This window comes from Lissotriton helveticus, chromosome 12, assembly GCF_964261635.1.
Source record: "Lissotriton helveticus chromosome 12, aLisHel1.1, whole genome shotgun sequence".
In the NCBI taxonomy this organism is placed as follows: domain Eukaryota; kingdom Metazoa; phylum Chordata; class Amphibia; order Caudata; family Salamandridae; genus Lissotriton; species Lissotriton helveticus.
This window is the reverse complement of record NC_136073.1, coordinates 160,524,441-160,541,379: the sequence shown is the minus strand read 5'-3', so window position 1 is coordinate 160,541,379 and position 16,939 is coordinate 160,524,441. Positions and strand designations below refer to the sequence as shown.

Sequence of the window (16,939 nt, the reverse complement as noted above, 5' to 3'; positions counted from 1 at the left end):
GAAGCTCCTAACTTCTGACGTGTTGGTCGGTGCTGGGGCTGCTTGCACGTCTCTCACCTTTTCAGGGTCAGGGGCCACTCCTTTGTCGGAAAACGTATATCCAAAGAAGCTGATCGTGTTCTGTAGGAATTGACACTTCTCCCGGTGCAGAGTGAGTCCGGATTCCTTGATCCTTTGGAGTACGCTTCTGAGTCTCCGGTGATGTTCTTCCACGGTATCAGCATATATCAGCAGATCATCGCTGACGTTTAAGACTCCTGTGATCCCACTCAATACTTCTCGAATTGTATTTTGGAAGACTTCGGCAGCACTTGATATCCCGAAGTTGAGCCTTCGATAGCGCCGGAGTCCCACGTGGGTGGAGAAGGTGGTAATGTATCTGGAGTCCGGATGCAGGGGCAGCTGATGATATCCTGACCTTAGGTCCATCTTGGAGAACCATTTCGCTCCATTTAATTCTCCCAGGATGTCGTCGATGGTGGGGGTCAGGTGTCTTTCTCTTTTCACTGCTGCATTGGGCAGTCGCATGTCAACGCAGATGCGGACCTGTCCTGGCTGTTTAGGTTTCCGTGCCACCACAATCGGCGACACCCATGGGGTGGGCCCACTGACCTTCTCTATTATGCCCTGTTTTTCGAGGGTCTCCAGTTCCTCTTCCACCTTCTTCCGTAGGTGGAATGCTATCCGTCGATGGCGGAGGGCTACGGGCTGAATGGACCTGTCGATATGCAGAGACACTTCCTTTCCACGGAGGCATCCAATGCCTTTGAAGGCGTCCGCAAATTCCTCAAGGATCGTGTCCAGTTCTTCCTCTAGTACCGCCATGGCAAAGGATATCAGGTGAAGTTCTTCAGCCGTTTGGCCGCTGAGTAGCATCCCACTACCTTCTTTGGTAACGTAGACGGTAGATTGTATTTTCTTGTCTAAATGCTGTATTTCCGTTTGGAAGCACCCAATTAGCGGTATGGGCGTCTTTTGTCCATAGGCGAAAACTCTGATCTTGGCTGCTTTCAGTGTCGGCTTGTCTCGCAGCTGGTTGTAGACGTTCGCCGCCATAAGTTCGATCGAGGCCCCTGTGTCGATGGTCGCTCTCACCTCTTGGTGTTGTATCGCTATCCTGCACTTCGGGAGCCGCCTTTTTTTCCTCAGCGGCTGGTCAATGGCGAATACGTAGTGCACTGGATAGCTGTGAGCATCGTCGTCCATGTCTTCACTCTCTGGGTCCTCCCTTATGGCGTGAGCAGCTTCAGGTTTGGGCTTGGATGACCTACACACTGATGCGAAATGGTTCATGCGTCCGCATGAACCGCATTTTCTCCCGCGCGCTGGGCAGTCACGTGCCTTGTGTGGTGTGCCTCCACAGTATCCACATTCTGTCCGGCGTTCTGGCGGCCTTCCTCTCCCGGCAGGGCGTTGTTTTGGCCGTACCACGTTGACGTGTTCCGCTACGTGGACTTGCGCCGTCTTGATCGGTCTGTGGAGCGCCGCTTCCATGTGGGACGCTCTCGCACGGGATAACTCTTTAGAACGGCCTAGTTTCAGAATGTCCGCCAATGGTTTGCCGTCCTCTTGGAGGATCTTCTCTCTTAGGTCGGAAGAGTAGCAACCTTGAATGATCTGGCCGCGAATTTCCTCTTGCTCGTCGCGGAACCCGCACGTGCTCGCCAGTTCTTTCAGACGACCATGGAATGCGTCGAGGGATTCTTCCGCTTCCTGTCGCGCCTGCCTGAAGATGAAACGCTCATAGTCTTTGCTTTGCATTGGCTCAAAATGGGTATTGAGCGCGTTGAGGAGCGTAACATAGGTGTGGGGGGTGGCTTCTACCAGAGTCTTGTAAATTCGATAGATATCCTTCCCACCAAGATGCAGGAGGAGCGCCCTGCGCTTCTCTCTCGCCGTACCCGCCCCTTCAAAGTAAAACTGCAGTCTTTCAACCCAGTCCTTCCATCTCGGGGCCAGGGACGTCGGTGCACCGTCGACGGTGAAAGGTTCAATAGGCAGAATGGACGCCATGGTGGAGGGAGATTCTGCCCCCTGCTGCTTTGGGTACACAGGTGTGGACAATTTCGGGCACCGTGCTCCTCCTCGCCCGGGGTCGGTGGATCACACCCACGGGGCGCGCCGCAGCTATTTGGCGTCAGCAGGGGCCAGGAATGAGGGGCCTCCTGGGCGTGCACTGTCCCCTTCGTCCTCCGGTGCAGGGGGTAGGTGGCCCTGTTACGCACTGGGCGGGGCTGGTACCTTCCTTTGTGGCTCGCGCTCCTCAGGGCATCACACTGGGTCAGGCGCACTACCTCACCCCCGATTACTAGGCTCCTCGGCGTGTATTGCCCCATGCACGACGGGGTGCTCCTCACTCCACGTGTGATTGGCAGCTGTGGCCCGTCCTGGCCGGGGACACCGAGGATCGGCGGCAGAGCGGGGCATGAAGTGCTTCAGAGGCACTGAATGGGCTCTCTAGGCCCTCGTCGCCATTGTCGGGCCCTGGGCTGTGGTGCGCAGCGCCATCAACGCTGCGCGAGGACAGAGGACCCAGGACACGCTTATTAGTTCTCCGCGTGGTCCGGACTAGCTCCGTGACCACGCCCTCTTTATTTATACATCACGCGGCCGTGATACGTCACAGCCGCGCCAACGCACGGCTACGTGCTTAAGAACTAGACTGCATATTTGCAGTCCTTGAACATTACACGCCTGTCTTCCCATTGCTACTGAGCATTTTCCAATCCTAAGAAAAGAAGAAAGCCAACAGGCCACCGCTCACGCTATCTCGAGCAAGACGAAATAATGAATCTTGTTCAAAGTTTTTTCAGTTTTGTTAAAAACAATGCACCATGAGAACTTATAGCGAGAACAAATTAACCACGAGTGTGGGTGACCCAGACTTCCTGTTGAATTGAAAGATTGATAGCAGGACCTGAGGCGTTTACAAAATTAGCCCTGAACCCTATGACGCCGCAAGCACATACTCACATAGGTAATCCTCAAAGGAGAACAGCGTATTCTTCAATCTCCAAGGTTTGGAAATGCCAGCCGGCCGTGCTGCCACAACAATTAGGGCCTGGTGCGTGGTACTAGTCTAGATAAGTTAAAAAAAAGTACATGTAACCCCCGCTGGCGCACCCCTAAATACTGATTTTGTCTTTCTATTGATTATAAAGACAAAAACAGTATTTTGCGCCGGCGTGGGTCACACTCACTTTTTCTGCTGCACATCTGCCATTACCAGCCGCCTCTGTGGTAATCCGGTAATGGCTTGATTGCTTACAGGAAATCTTTAGTACTCTATCCGACTTTTCATAATCACAGTCTGAGACACCATCTCCTGCCCCGTCACCCTCTGGCAGCATATTATAAGGTATAAAAGGTAGTGCTGATGGGACAATTTCCCTTCATGGGTTCACATGGAAATTCTTTTTTAATTTAACTGAAAATGTGGTTGCAAAGAGTTTCGAACAGACAGGTTGCCTCACTTGTTTAGAACTGGGCCTGGAATGCGGAACACAGCATAATGCATATTTTTAACACACAGGATTTTTTTTGACAAGGGTTCGCTTTTTAATGTGTTTAAAAAAAACATTTTCATTTGATAAAGGGAGGACTTCGAAAGGCTTTGCCATTAGTACCCAACAATCAGAGAGCTTTGTCTACAATTTGATTTCCATACATCCCTTCTGACTCCTGAGCCCTCAGCCCTGTGTGCTGTCTTTGTGGCCTGAGGAATGGCTTGCATGCAGCCTACATAAAATGGTTTGCTGAAAGCAGTCGCTTTGAAATGCAAGCAGTAAAACTCGAGCAGGAGGCTCCACTTGCCTTTGATACACTGTACACTTGTGACAAGTCCACTGCAGGATGCAGGAAGTTAGCAGGTATGTTAAAAAGATTCGGATACCTGTGGAAATTGGGTTTCAATCGCACTTGAACATTGCCAAAAAGTGCTTCATTTGTTCTTCCATAACTCATGATATGTTTTTAACTATTTGTACTGAGTTTGCTAGCAGGTATTTACATTTTATTGAGTTAGAAATGTGTTTCGTCCTACAACCTTTCTCTTTCCACTCCCTGTACCCCAGCAAAATTTTCGCACACTTAACATTACAATAGTAGCACTTCTGCCACTGCCTACCATTGATTTGCAGACCGTACAGTGGCAGCTGGTGGCATTTGCACATGTAATGTCTTTATAGATGTCACAACTACACTTTCGCAAGTGCTTCATTAACCATCTTGCTTTCTCAAATATGCTTGAAAATCCACCATTGCAAAATTTGCTTGCAGGTAGAATTTCCCGAACTCTACTTATGTTGGTCAACCTTAATACGTGTGCTCGCTCGCCACCAGGCACTCATCCAGAACTTTTACGCCTCACCACTTTCAAATATCACCAGCCCCCACTGAAGCACACAATTTGGGAAAGTGGGGAAGCCCGGATTAATCCCAGGTTTTCTGGTTTCACATTGTCCAGTTGACCAGAAATTCGGAAAATCTGGGATTAATCCTGGCTTCCCCACTTTACCAAATTGTGTGATCCTACGCAATTGTTTATACTTTCCCTCCCTTTACTTCATTATCACATATAGGAGAACCTCGCAATATTACTTTAGGATATGAGCTTTACAAAATCCTCCCATGTGTTTGATTGATAAATTATACTGATCATGTATAATGGGAACCCAGGCTGCTCAAGAGGATGAACATAGGTTCAATATTGGCATTGTTGTCAGGGTGGAGGGAAGAATTGATGTTTTTAAATTCACATTTGAAAACCATCACTTTAAAATGAAAAATGCTTCTCAACGCACTGGTATATTCTGATGTATTAAGGATAAGCGGTTCTGCATGTTAAGAAAATAACACTTTTTTAATTGGGAAGAGATTTATATATTGTTTATACTCTTGCAGCAAAATGTGTTTAAAAATGAGTGTTGGTAAAGTTAAGAGGTGCAGGACACCCTAGTTACTTTTTTTTTTTTTACATCACTTTAAATACATGCTTGCATGTTTATTTAAAATCTTTTTGATGTCAGTTCTTAGTTGAGTAGGCTGCAGCTGCAGCCTAGTGCTGCTGTTGATCAGGTGCCGCACGTCCAGGTCAGTGCTGTATTGCATTCTGTTAGTCCATAACCAGAAAGATAAAGCATACTAAAGAATGTGATACTGGTGGCCCTAAACATGGAATGTTTAGCCTACAGCAAACTCTTTTGTGGGTCAGTCATGTGACGTAGGCCCAGGACTCAATTATGTGATCCTGCACAAGTTACCTCATCTCTTTAACTCACTTGACTTATGGATGGGACTGCTTGCTGGAATTTCAGAATTCGCCTTGTGTGCAGTTTATCAAATCAATATCAATTCATGCAAGATTTCATCTTGACAAGTCAGTTTACATCATCGGTGCCACATTTGTGTATTGTCATTGCAGATCAAAGCACATTTTTTTTCTTTCAGTTTAACTGCGTCGGGCTTCGTGAGACATTGTGAACAGGGAGAGGTTGGTGTCAGACGTTAGGTTGCTACAGATCCAAGTTCAATCTACGTGGTGAAAATGAGTTTGCTGAAGTGGTTGCAAAAGGATGCCTCTCATGGCACTAAAAGGAAGCAAATGGAGCTGGAGCATGCTGATGATATTGAATGTGTTGTATCTGATGGTGGTAATACTAATCATAATGCAGATGATTATATTACTGTGGACGCTGCTGTGCCTCAATCCAGTGAGAATTTGTCCTGTTTGCCAGACAAAACACAGCTTTTTACCACATCTGCTACGACGGAGCTCAAAGAGGGGGACATACCAGACTGCTGGAATATTGAGCAAATGCAATATTTCTGTAAAGAATATAGCTGGCTAATTGTTGAAAGAAAAAAATTAGGCTGCTCAACATGTAGATCGCTAACAACACTAGGTGCAAATAAAACCCAAGGCTTACGATTTGCACACGAATGGGCCAATTGCAATGTAACTCATTATGGAAAAGAGAAATGTAAGCAGCAGCTGTCCCTGCGTAAAAAAATCAGAGAGCATAAATTTTCAACAGCTCATGTCACTGCAGAAAAAATTGCACAGGAGTCCCTGAGACAGAGCATGGAAAATCATACACGTTTAATGTATATTGCAGAACAGGAAACAACATGCCGCGTGTTTCGTACAGCATATAAAATAGGGAAACATGGGCGGCCATTGGTAGATATGTCACTTGATGTTGATGTGCAACAGCTGAATGGATTACATATGGGCCGTGTTCTACACAGTAACAATTCATGTGCTGACATTTTAGACCATATAGCTTCAGGCATGAGGAAAAAACTTGTACAGGACATATTGAGAAAAAAAACGTAAAATATGCTTGTTAATTGACGAATCCACCACATTTAGTGGAAAATCTGTACTTGTCCTTTGCTTGCGTGCTGCGGTCGCAAATGATTCTGATGTGCGTACTTTTTTTTTTACTTACTTGAACTTGATGGCACCACAGCTAAAGATATTATCACTGCTGTGACGGAGTGTCTACACAAGCATGGCTTGCATGAGGACTTTCTTCGAGAATGTTTGATCGCCTTGGCCTGTGATGGTGCATCAGTTATGCTTGGGAAGCAGGCCGGAGTTGCAACACAGCTTCAGGTTCGCTATCCAGGATTATTTGTGTGGCACTGTAGCAATCATCGGTTGGAGCTAGCTGTGGGAGATGTTATGAAGGAAATATCAGGCATAAATCACTTTCAGATTTTCTTTGATAAACTTTATTCTTTGTACCATGCTTCACCTAAAAATCAAAGGGAACTGAGGCAGTGTGCAAAAGAAATTGAGCAGCGTTTTCTTGTGATTGGACGGATTCTTTCCATTCGCTCGGTTGCTTCCAGTGAAAGGAGCGTAAAGGCTGTTTGGCAGAGCTTCCCAGCACTACACCAGCATTTCACAAAAGCTGCTGCTGACCAAAAACGTGATGCCAGAGATAGAGCTGGTCTTAACAATATTCTGACCTCTTGCTCATTTGTAAAGAATGTTGGTGTCATGTTAGACGCTCTAGCAGAATTGAGTGACTTTTCACGCCAGCTTCAGCGCAATGATACAACTCTTCCTAATGCTGAAAAATTGCTAACCAGGGCAGTCAGGGTCTTTGAATCAATGGTTAACACCCCTGGTCCATACACTGAGGAAGCCATGGAAGCCTGCAGCAGCCTTAAATTCAGGGGTGTAGAACTGCATGAAAAGAGTAAATTTCCAATGATAAATGCAGGTCAATTCTACAGGAGCTTAGCTGAAAACCTAAAAACAAGATTTTCCACTACAAAATCGTCCCATGTCAGCACTAAAATGACAGACACTCCCAAAGCAGACAACTTGAATTTGTTTACGCAGCACATAAAACTGCTTTATCCTGAAAACTGGCCAGAAGACAGCATGGATATACAATATGGTGACAACGATGTGAGGCAGCTCTGTCAAATCTTGAGAGTAAATGTGGTTGATAGTATCAGGGGATTTAGAGAATACAAGGAAGTAAAAGCTGTCTACATGCCTCTAGATTTTATGCCATTGATGAAAGCTGTTGAAACTATTGCTGTATGCACCAGTGAATGTGAAAGAAGCTTTAGCTCTATGAATGATCTGCTTACACCCAAGAGAAATTGTCTAGCCACAAATTGTCTGTCATCCCTTCTGTTCTTGAAATGTGTAGGCCCACCTGTTCAAAGGTTTGAACCCCTACCGTATGTTAAAACATGGTTGCAACTAGGAAGGAGATCAGCTGACGAGACAGCTTGTCGTTCACGCAACCAGGGGGTAGAAAAGTCCCCTTTTGAAGCTATGTGGACACTTTTTTGATGAATGACAAGATACACTACTGATCTTTTTATAACATTTAATGGCAATTTCCAAGCTTCCAAATGCATTCCCACAACATTTTCGTTTATTTTGTATTTATCCAGTACTTTAGCTCGTTTTTGCTGAATATGTTGGGCTTTAACTAAACTGTGTCCGGTAAGATTAATAAACTTTATTTTTTTTTTGCAATTGATCTTGGTGGACTGAATTCCAGACTGTACTTAATTAGACCAATGCCTCTGATAAAAAGGAAAACCTGATGGCTCCCTATTCAATAATCTGTCAACTAGTATTGGTTGGTTGTCTGATTTTCTTCTATAAGCTGGCCATGGTCGCTGAATCTGTGCATAATAAATGTGATTCATGTACCATTTGTGCACCAGCAATTTCATATGCAGCATTTGAAAGAGAATGTTAACAGTATCTTTAATACATGCAAGGGTATCAACAATATATTACAGATTTGAAGCACTTTGTCAGTATCGCACCCCAAAAAATTCTTGCGCCTTTTAAAGTGACATTAGCCCCGCCCCTTGTCCCGCCTCCTAGCCCCGCCTTCTTGTCACGCCCCCAGGTCACAGCTCAATTTGATGAGTACCTGCACTTTTTTTTCCCATTTAAAGCACTGCCTACAACAAGTAAGGACTATTGGCCTTGTCAATAGTTATTAGTTGAATAAGATAAATAAGCTGGAACTGGCTTGTTACATATAATATTGAAAAAGCTTCCAATTAAATCCCTGGTGACCTTACCACAATGTTGCTGCACTTGGGTTTCAGAAAGAGAGGGAAAATCCATAAAGAAAATGACTCTTTAAAGGATTTCCCTTTCCCCACAACACTCACCTGGCATGACATCATGCCGTAACTTCTCCACTAGTGAGAAGTGGGCAGTGTGGGCAGCGCACATTGATGTGACAGCTGTCTCTATCAGGCTGTTTTGCGCCCTGGCCCTTTTTCCCGGACTACAGTGACTGCAAACTGCAGTCACTGCAGTCCGGGAAAAAACGGACCGCCTGTGCAATGGCTCAAAACAGAGCCTGATAGAGACCCGTTTCGATGACCCCTTTAAAAAAACTACCGGTGCTCAGACCCCTTGAGATCCGGCCCACTTAACTCCTTCCATGCTGGTGACGGATCCACTCTGTCACCAGTCATGGGTGGGCTGTGCTAATGACGGAGTGGTTACGTCACGGCCCGGCAGCCACGCCTGCGCTGCGTTAATTTCGCACCTGCAAGGAGCGTTCTATTAGGCGGGCGGGGCCGTGACGGAATCACTCCGTCATTAGCACAGCCCACCCGTGGCTGGTGACTAAGTGGTTCCGTCACCAGCATGGTGGCGCCACTCGGCCTCCCCTCCCTCCCCAGCGCCACGGCGGAATTACCGCCGCGGCCATGGGGTTTAAGCCCTGGTAGAGAATGATGTTCTTGGTGTGTGTTTACACCAGGGATGCGCAAAAAGTTGGCTAAAGTGGGAATATAGAAGGATCAATTTTTAAAATAATTTGCCGGGGAGGTGGGGATCGGCTGCAGAGGACGCTAAAACCCCTAGGTATCTTTAGCCTAAGATGGCCTGGCTGGTGCAAGACATGACCACAGCATGACACCATACCAGAGTTTTCAGAAGGCTACTGAAAAACCTCTGTTATGCTTCAGCCAAGGTGGGGCAAAGGTGATCTTGGCCCCACAAGGAATTCATATTATTTTGTAAGAAATTTCTAGTTATTTAATTGCTGTTTTAGTGAAATGACTGACTGCTAATCTTGAATTTGAAATAAATGCATGAATTTGGAACAGAAAATACTTTCTTTACAAATACAACATGGCATAATTCACTTATTTGGAATGTTATTGCTTTATATTTTGTATTGATATGTTAAGTGGAATTGAATCCCGGTATTATATTGACATATTTCAGTTTATTCCCAGAATATTTTTCGGGTGTCTGATGGTTTTAGACTAAGTTTCTGTATCATTGAGGCGAGATCTTTTTCCCCCAGTCACTGGTTAGTGACTAGCCAGCAGCCCGAATTAGTAACGTGGATAAGAGACAGTGCATGGCTCCTTTGTGAACTGAATTTTTTTTCTTACATGTTTAAACTCAGTATCATTACAGCACAAGGATACATCTGACACGCTTTTCTTAAAACTCGAGACCCACGATAGGAATGGGCAAGTTTGTCTATGAATTAAAAAAAAAAAAAACATTGCTTCAGCCATAAAAATTGTTCATGTAATTCAACTCACTAGAATACTCAACACTCTACCGGGAGCGCTATAACTTTCTGTAGGTGATTGGAGATCTGGGTAACTTAAAACTTGTGTATGTTTATGCAGAAAATAAAAGGTTTCTGAAGTGTACAACTTCCTCAGGGCTGAGTGTTGAAGGTGAGCCCTAGCCTCAGCATTGCATTTATAGCATACAAGATTCAGTGCACATTAAACATGGCAAGGAAGCACCATCTGGCAGTGGGGTGATCATGAGGGGATCTTACCTGGGGGTACCTGTAGAGTCCCAAGACACTGGCCATAAGCAGGCAGGAGGCAGACAGGGAATCGCCAATGATGACAGGCACTGGGAGTCGCGCTTGGCACTGGTAGTTGGGCACTGGCTCTCGCTGCCCTGATAGCATCCACATGGTGCCCTGAAGTGCCCGGGCTTCGGAAGAGCAGGAGTCATACAACTGAAGCCCCAAGGTGATGTTCGGGAGTAGGTCCTGGTTCTTGTTCACCTCTTGAATGGTGAAAATCATGGACTGGTACCAGCGGAAAGCTCGAAATCGGAATCTGGGAGAGAATTAGGATTTAGATGTTTATTTGACCTCTGAATAAGGATGGTGACACGCAACAAGTTGATTATTTTCCTTCCTGTGGATGGATTTGCACTGACCCTCAGATTTGCTAAAGGGCCTTAGTACTACCTTGGGGTACCGCATGCTGTTTGAGGGGCAGGATCCAAGTACAGCTAATCCAGTAGACTTCACTTGTGCCCTACGCCTTTGTTTTTCCAGCCCTGGAACTCCCACAGATCACCACCAATCAGGGCCGGTCTTGGAACTGCAATTGGCCCTGACAAACTGCTTGGACGGCCCCCCTTGGGGTGGGGGTGGGGGTGGTTGAGCTGTTTGCAAGGGCCTGTTTCGGCCAGTTTTCTTACAGGGGGCCGATATTGCCGGACCCCCAGGGGCCCAAAACCAGCCCCACCCTGGTGGGCTACTGGGGAAATGCCTGGTGCCCGCTACGGGCAGTCCGGCCCTGCCACCAATGCAGCTCAGGTGGACTCTGAAACACGCCTACTATCTGAGTAAAACGATTTTATGCAAGGCTGCTGATGCACCTCAATCCTGCCAACAGCAGCCACTGCTGATGCATCTCCATCATGCTAGCAGCACCCACTGCTGATGCACCTCCATCCTGCCAACAGCACCCACTGCTGATGCACTTCAGTCCTGCTAGCAGCACCCACTGCTAATGCACCTCAATACTGCTAGCAGCACCCACTGCTATTCCAGCTCCTTGAAGTAGAAATAGCTGGGTTAACGCGTCACCTTTCAGAGCTAATATAATGTTACTGTTGCAGCACGGGACCCACACTCTGTGTTGCCCACTCATTGTATTGCCAATACGTCCCTCCCCCGATGTTCTTATACTAGGACCTGGGCACATCATCATTAATGAACCTCAACAATGACATGTGTCTTCCACTTCTCTACAGCATGGGTGCCCCACCCATAGCTCTACAATAAACTTAGACCTGACCTGTGTCCACAATTACATTGTTGCCGTGTCAGTACAAGTTTCCATACAAAAGTATGGATCTGCATCTATACCTTCACTACCAGCCCTCAGTACTGTTCAAGGAGAGGAGCAACCACACAGATCCAGCAGTTACCTTCAGTTCTTAGCTGCACCCCTTGCTAATCCAAGGACTGTAAAGCAGACTTTTTAAGTTTGCAATAACTTTATCTCCACTCCGCCAACCCATGATCCCGCTCCCTTCTCATCCAGTCTTACGTGTTGCAGTATTTCGGCGCGGGGGGCTCCCTGAATTCGCTCTGAGGGAAAACGTTGTTGTAGGAGATTGAGAAGACCCCTCCAATAGTAACATCTCCACCCCTGGATAGACTGCTGCCGATGTCGCTGCGCAGGTGGCACTGTGTCTGCATCCCGGAGACAGGTAGGGGGAAGCTTAGAAGAACAGCCGCACAGATCACCATAGCCTTCTTGGACATCTGGCTCTCCGCCATCTTCTGGGTCAGTCAAGACAAACAGCTGGACAACTATCCTGGTCAGCAGACATAGGAGTCCACCTACCGCCAATTAGCAGAAAAATCAGTGTCAAACATTGAGAAGCATGCTGTATCCAATTCAGGAATTACTTCAGAACCAATTGTCAGGAAATGCATCAGGACAAAAGTCAGGAGAATACCAGCACCAGTGATAGAATAATATTACACCATAGAAATTCAGGATATACTGGTTCAGGAGCCCTAATGAAGAGTCCTTTAGCAATTAGCAATCAAATTTAACTATTTTATTGTTTTATTCTGGTGATATGCGACCCTTTTTTCAGTTTTAACTGCTCTGCATTACCTTTTCAGGTGGGATCAAGGTCAATTATGGAAGAGCTCACACACTTGCACTATACCCTGTATATACTTCAATTAATCGGGACACTCACTGAAGTGACTCTATTCAGGAAAAATGTGACACTTTCTTCAGTTGTATCTGCTGTTTACTAGCTTTTAAGTAGTATTAAGGTTAATTATCGAAGCGCTCACGCACTAGCACTTTACCTTGTGTACACTGAATTTATCAGGGCATTTACTGAAGTTACCTTATGTTTTAGCATACTCTTATTCTTTTAATTTATTGTGCACTGGTCAATACTGTGAGCTCATGCAATGGCTTTTAACTAACTAAAATAATGATTAAAACACTTTAACTGGTTTATCAAATGTTAAGACGCTGAATTCTGAGTAAACCTAAGAAATATTTAATCGTCAGCTATTATCTCTTTTAAAAAAGAAATAAAATCCCTACTGCTAAGGAAATTCTCATGAAACATTTTACATATGCATCTACACAACGAAGAACTGAATTACAAGTCTTAATGTTGTATTCCTGTGTTCCTTTCTCGACTCATGTAAAGCTTTCTGATACCCGCAAGGATCATGTTCCCGCTATATAAAACCTTCAAAATATTAGAAGAGTTCTAGACGGAGGGGAAACCGGTTCCAACATCACATTTTTGGAAACATCAGAAAATAAACAACATAAGGCCATTTTTTGCATTTGAATACTGGAGAATAAGTCACCACCATATGTCCAACAACATAACACTAGTATGCAAAACAGGTACGTGATATGGCGCACCCGTCCGTCGCACTGCTAAATGCAGGAATTTTTCCTCACAATAAGTCATTCTTTACAAGTAATCACATTTTTTCCAAGAGTAAACCAATTATATTTCCATACTTCATTCCAAAACCAATCCATGCTTTTTAATCACTTGCAGAGACAGGGTAGTTCCACGTTGATGCTTTATTTCATTTTCAAATGCCTCCTGCTCTCCATCCAGACTTTTAACAGCGACACGTGTATACAAAACATTAAAAAAGAAATGGCCCCTAGTGTTCCACCCAATGCATTTCGAGCCTATAAGCTCTTCGTCAGGGATTGCTGACACAAATGGAAAAGTAACTAAACCGACTGAACATTGCAAGTTTCACTTGATACTGTAAAAACTAAATCATGTGACCCTCGTCAGCCCCACCTCATCTCTATCCCAAATGTACTCATGAACCACCCATTCACGAGAACAAAACAAAGATAAAGATAAAACAAGAATGATAACCCCTCCCAGCAGTGCAATGACACACCCGGATTCAAAGACCAGACATAATCCACTGCATCTTCTTCACAACTGTTACCAAACTCATGCTAAAAACTCATGAGCAAACTGCCGTGCAACACCCCTCCAACCTCTGAACCTCTGACGATGTCTCCCAGGGCCTAGTGCCTGGAAATAACGACCCCTTATTCGTTCAAGTTAGCATTGCCAAATAACGTCATGTACAACAATACGCAAATTACTTTAGGAGCCACATTATCAGTCGTCTCACGTCATGCGCATGCGCGTTCGCACAAAACTAACGCAAGCGTTTGATGTGTCTGCTTCACAGGCCATTCTTTCTAATTATAGACTCGCCCACGTGTGCTCGATCTGTTCAAGGTAGGCTCTGACCCCGTGACCTCCCCTTTCAGAGCTCCAAGATTTAAAGTGATGTTGTTAATCAAATCCAAAAACGCAGTTTCGCACTAAAAAATAGACATGAATGAATAAACTAAACAGAAGCAGGCAAACCCAGCCATACACCATGTCCAATCCTTCATAAACCACCACCCATAACTTGATCATAACATACTGAATAATTTGCACAACGTGTCTGAAATAATAAGTTCCTGTGACTGTCCCCAATGTAGCAATACAAATAATGCTCATTTGTAATTCACAACAGCTCGTCCTACCGCAATAAAAAAATTCATAATTTTCAACAGAAACGTTAGTGAAAATGAAATTCACCTTAATAGAAAGCAGAATGTATCTCTCCGATGAAACAAGTTCTTGTTGTCAGTAAAAATAACCTGAAGTCCACAAGTTACTTTATGTTGTAGCATACGCTTATTCTTTTAATTAATTGTGCACTGCTCAATTATGTGTGCTCATGCAATGGCTTTTAACTAACTAAAATATTGATTAATACACTTAAACTGGTTTATCAAAATGTTAAGACGCTTAATTCTCTAACTAAACATAAGAGATATTTAATCGTCAGCTATTATCTTTAAAAAAAGAAGTAAAATCCCTACTCCTATGGACATTCTCATGAAACATTTTACATATGCATCTACACAACGGAGAACTGTATTACAAGTCTTAATGTTGTATTCCTGAGTTCCTTTTGTTTCATAATCTCGACTCATGTAAAGCGCTCTGATACCCGCAAAGGATCCTGTTCTCGCTATATAAAATCTTCAAAATATTAGAATCGTTCTCGGCGGAGGGGAAACAGGTTCCAACATTACATTTTTGGAAACATCAGAAAATAAACAACATAAGGCCATTTTTTGCATTTGAATACTGGAGAATAAGTCACCACCAAATGTCCAGCAACATAACACTGCCATCTCTGTGGAAGTTTTTCCAACCTAATAAAATGGGTTAGGCCCCCACCTAATATTGGGCAATATTTTACATCTAAATGTGCACAGCTGTGAGCCGGCTGAACAAGAGAGGCTCCCACATAAATACTGTTTTCATGTTCTTTGTGATAAACCTTTTTTGTAAATGGAAAGTGGCAAGATATTAAATTGAGGCATAGTCACAGAATCACGAACAAAATCTTACCTGCCAGGAAATCGGCACCAGAGAGCCCCAGTAGATTGTTTCCAGCCAAGCCAGGAATCTTAAGAAGATGTGTTTATAGTAACCACCTGGTTTCACGAGACATACATCATCCCCAATCCAACACAGAGTCTGGGGTGCTTGATGAGAAATTGCACATCTCTGGAAGTCTTAAAGAGGAAAATGGGAATCCTTCGAAGGTGAGAGGCAGACGTGATGAGCCCGAGAAACAATGAGACAAATTCTAAAACACATGCAGTTGTTGGTTCTGATTGCAGAGTTGCATTTTGGTTCCACCGAGCTTAACGTTTTTTTTTCTACTTTATACATTTCAGAAATAAAACATACCCTGCAGCATGTGTTTAGGGGGGTTACAAGTGTTATTGGAAGTTAAATAATGACCCATTATAGATTTGCTTCCAATTACTGGATGGGAGGTATTTGGATAATTGCTCCATGCTAGGTTTAGACGGCCATTATATTAGTCTCAAGAAAAGGTGGAACTTTAGTTGAGAATGAGATCTCAACTATTGTTCAGTTCTACTTATATTATTGACTAAGATTCATATTTCATGTTCTGAAAGGTTTCAGTAGTCATCTTTTCCATGCCTGGATTTTGCAGCAGCCTGTCAAATGAACAAATACCGTAGAATTTAGAACGCTCACCTGCTTGGTTTTGATGAAATGAGGGAAACTGCTGCACACCACAGAGAAGATTACAATTTGAAAGCTCCTGTTTAGGTTCAGTGTGGTCGCTTCTCTTGAGAGAGGAGGATTCTGCTCATAAAGTGCCCCGTTCAAAAGCCAAGTTCATGAAGTCTTGCTTTACAGGTGTGATCTCTACTGGCAGCATAGCGCCATCAATGCGCCCCATGGCGGACACCACCTGAGCCGGGATGCTGATGCTGGGCATCTGATGCAAGGTACAGAGAAATCAAAGGAACACAGACATTTTGCCAGTGGTTCTAACATCTTTCCAGAGGAGGATGGCTCCGAAATATATGCAAACGCTTACTTCCCTGAGCTTCATCCTTTGGGAGCAGAAGTCAGAGAATATTCATGCCCTGTTATTATAAAACCGAAGACTGTTATTTGTTTAACTAGCAGTGCCAATTGGTATGAACACTCCCATCCTCCCCTATCCCACTCCAGGGGCAGCTCGTTTGTTGCTCTTTTTTTACATTTGTTTTATTTGTATTCACCAGAGAGGAAGTGTACAAATAAATACCATACACACTATACAATATACAGGTTGCACCGTGATTAATACAGTAAACAATTTGAAAATTCATATATTAAAATATGGAAAAAGAGCTTCTGTCGTTGATATGTACAGATACATTATTACAACGATTGATTTCAGTTGTCATTCTTTCTACTAGTGGGTAGCCCCTCTACAAAGATAAAATTGCTGTCAGACTCCTGAATTTTATTCCCTGTTTAATCAACTCGATATTGGGAGCCAGATCTTTTTTCCCACCTTCCTAGCTTGCCATCCCTTACATTCGTATAAGGTTCACTCTAGATTGTTAAAGGCGATTAATCGGGCCAGCCATGATTGAAACGTTGGTTAGTCAGAGTCTTTCCATCTAGATGCAATAAGCAGTCTAGCAACTGTAACTGAAATAAATACAAAGCAGGTCTGCCATGCATCCATCCCACAGCTGTTATCATATCCTAGTACCTTTAAAGAAGGGGTCAGACGTACCC

General features: G+C 44.3%; 2 protein-coding genes across 4 annotated transcripts in view; one reads left to right on the top strand and one right to left on the bottom strand.

Annotated features, from left to right (window-relative positions):
- LOC144799229 (extracellular calcium-sensing receptor-like) overlaps positions 1 to 10,574 on the bottom strand; it is a 56,124-nt gene extending 45,550 nt beyond the window's left edge. Inside the window, exon 1 of the mRNA XM_078670495.1 lies at positions 10,317 to 10,574. Within this exon, the coding sequence (XP_078526621.1) occupies positions 10,317 to 10,574 (258 nt within the window). The remainder of the gene's footprint in view (positions 1 to 10,316) is intronic.
- LOC144799839 (uncharacterized) overlaps positions 1 to 16,939 on the top strand; it is a 282,553-nt gene that overhangs the window by 250,711 nt on the left and 14,903 nt on the right. The gene's annotated exons all lie outside the window — the stretch shown is intronic.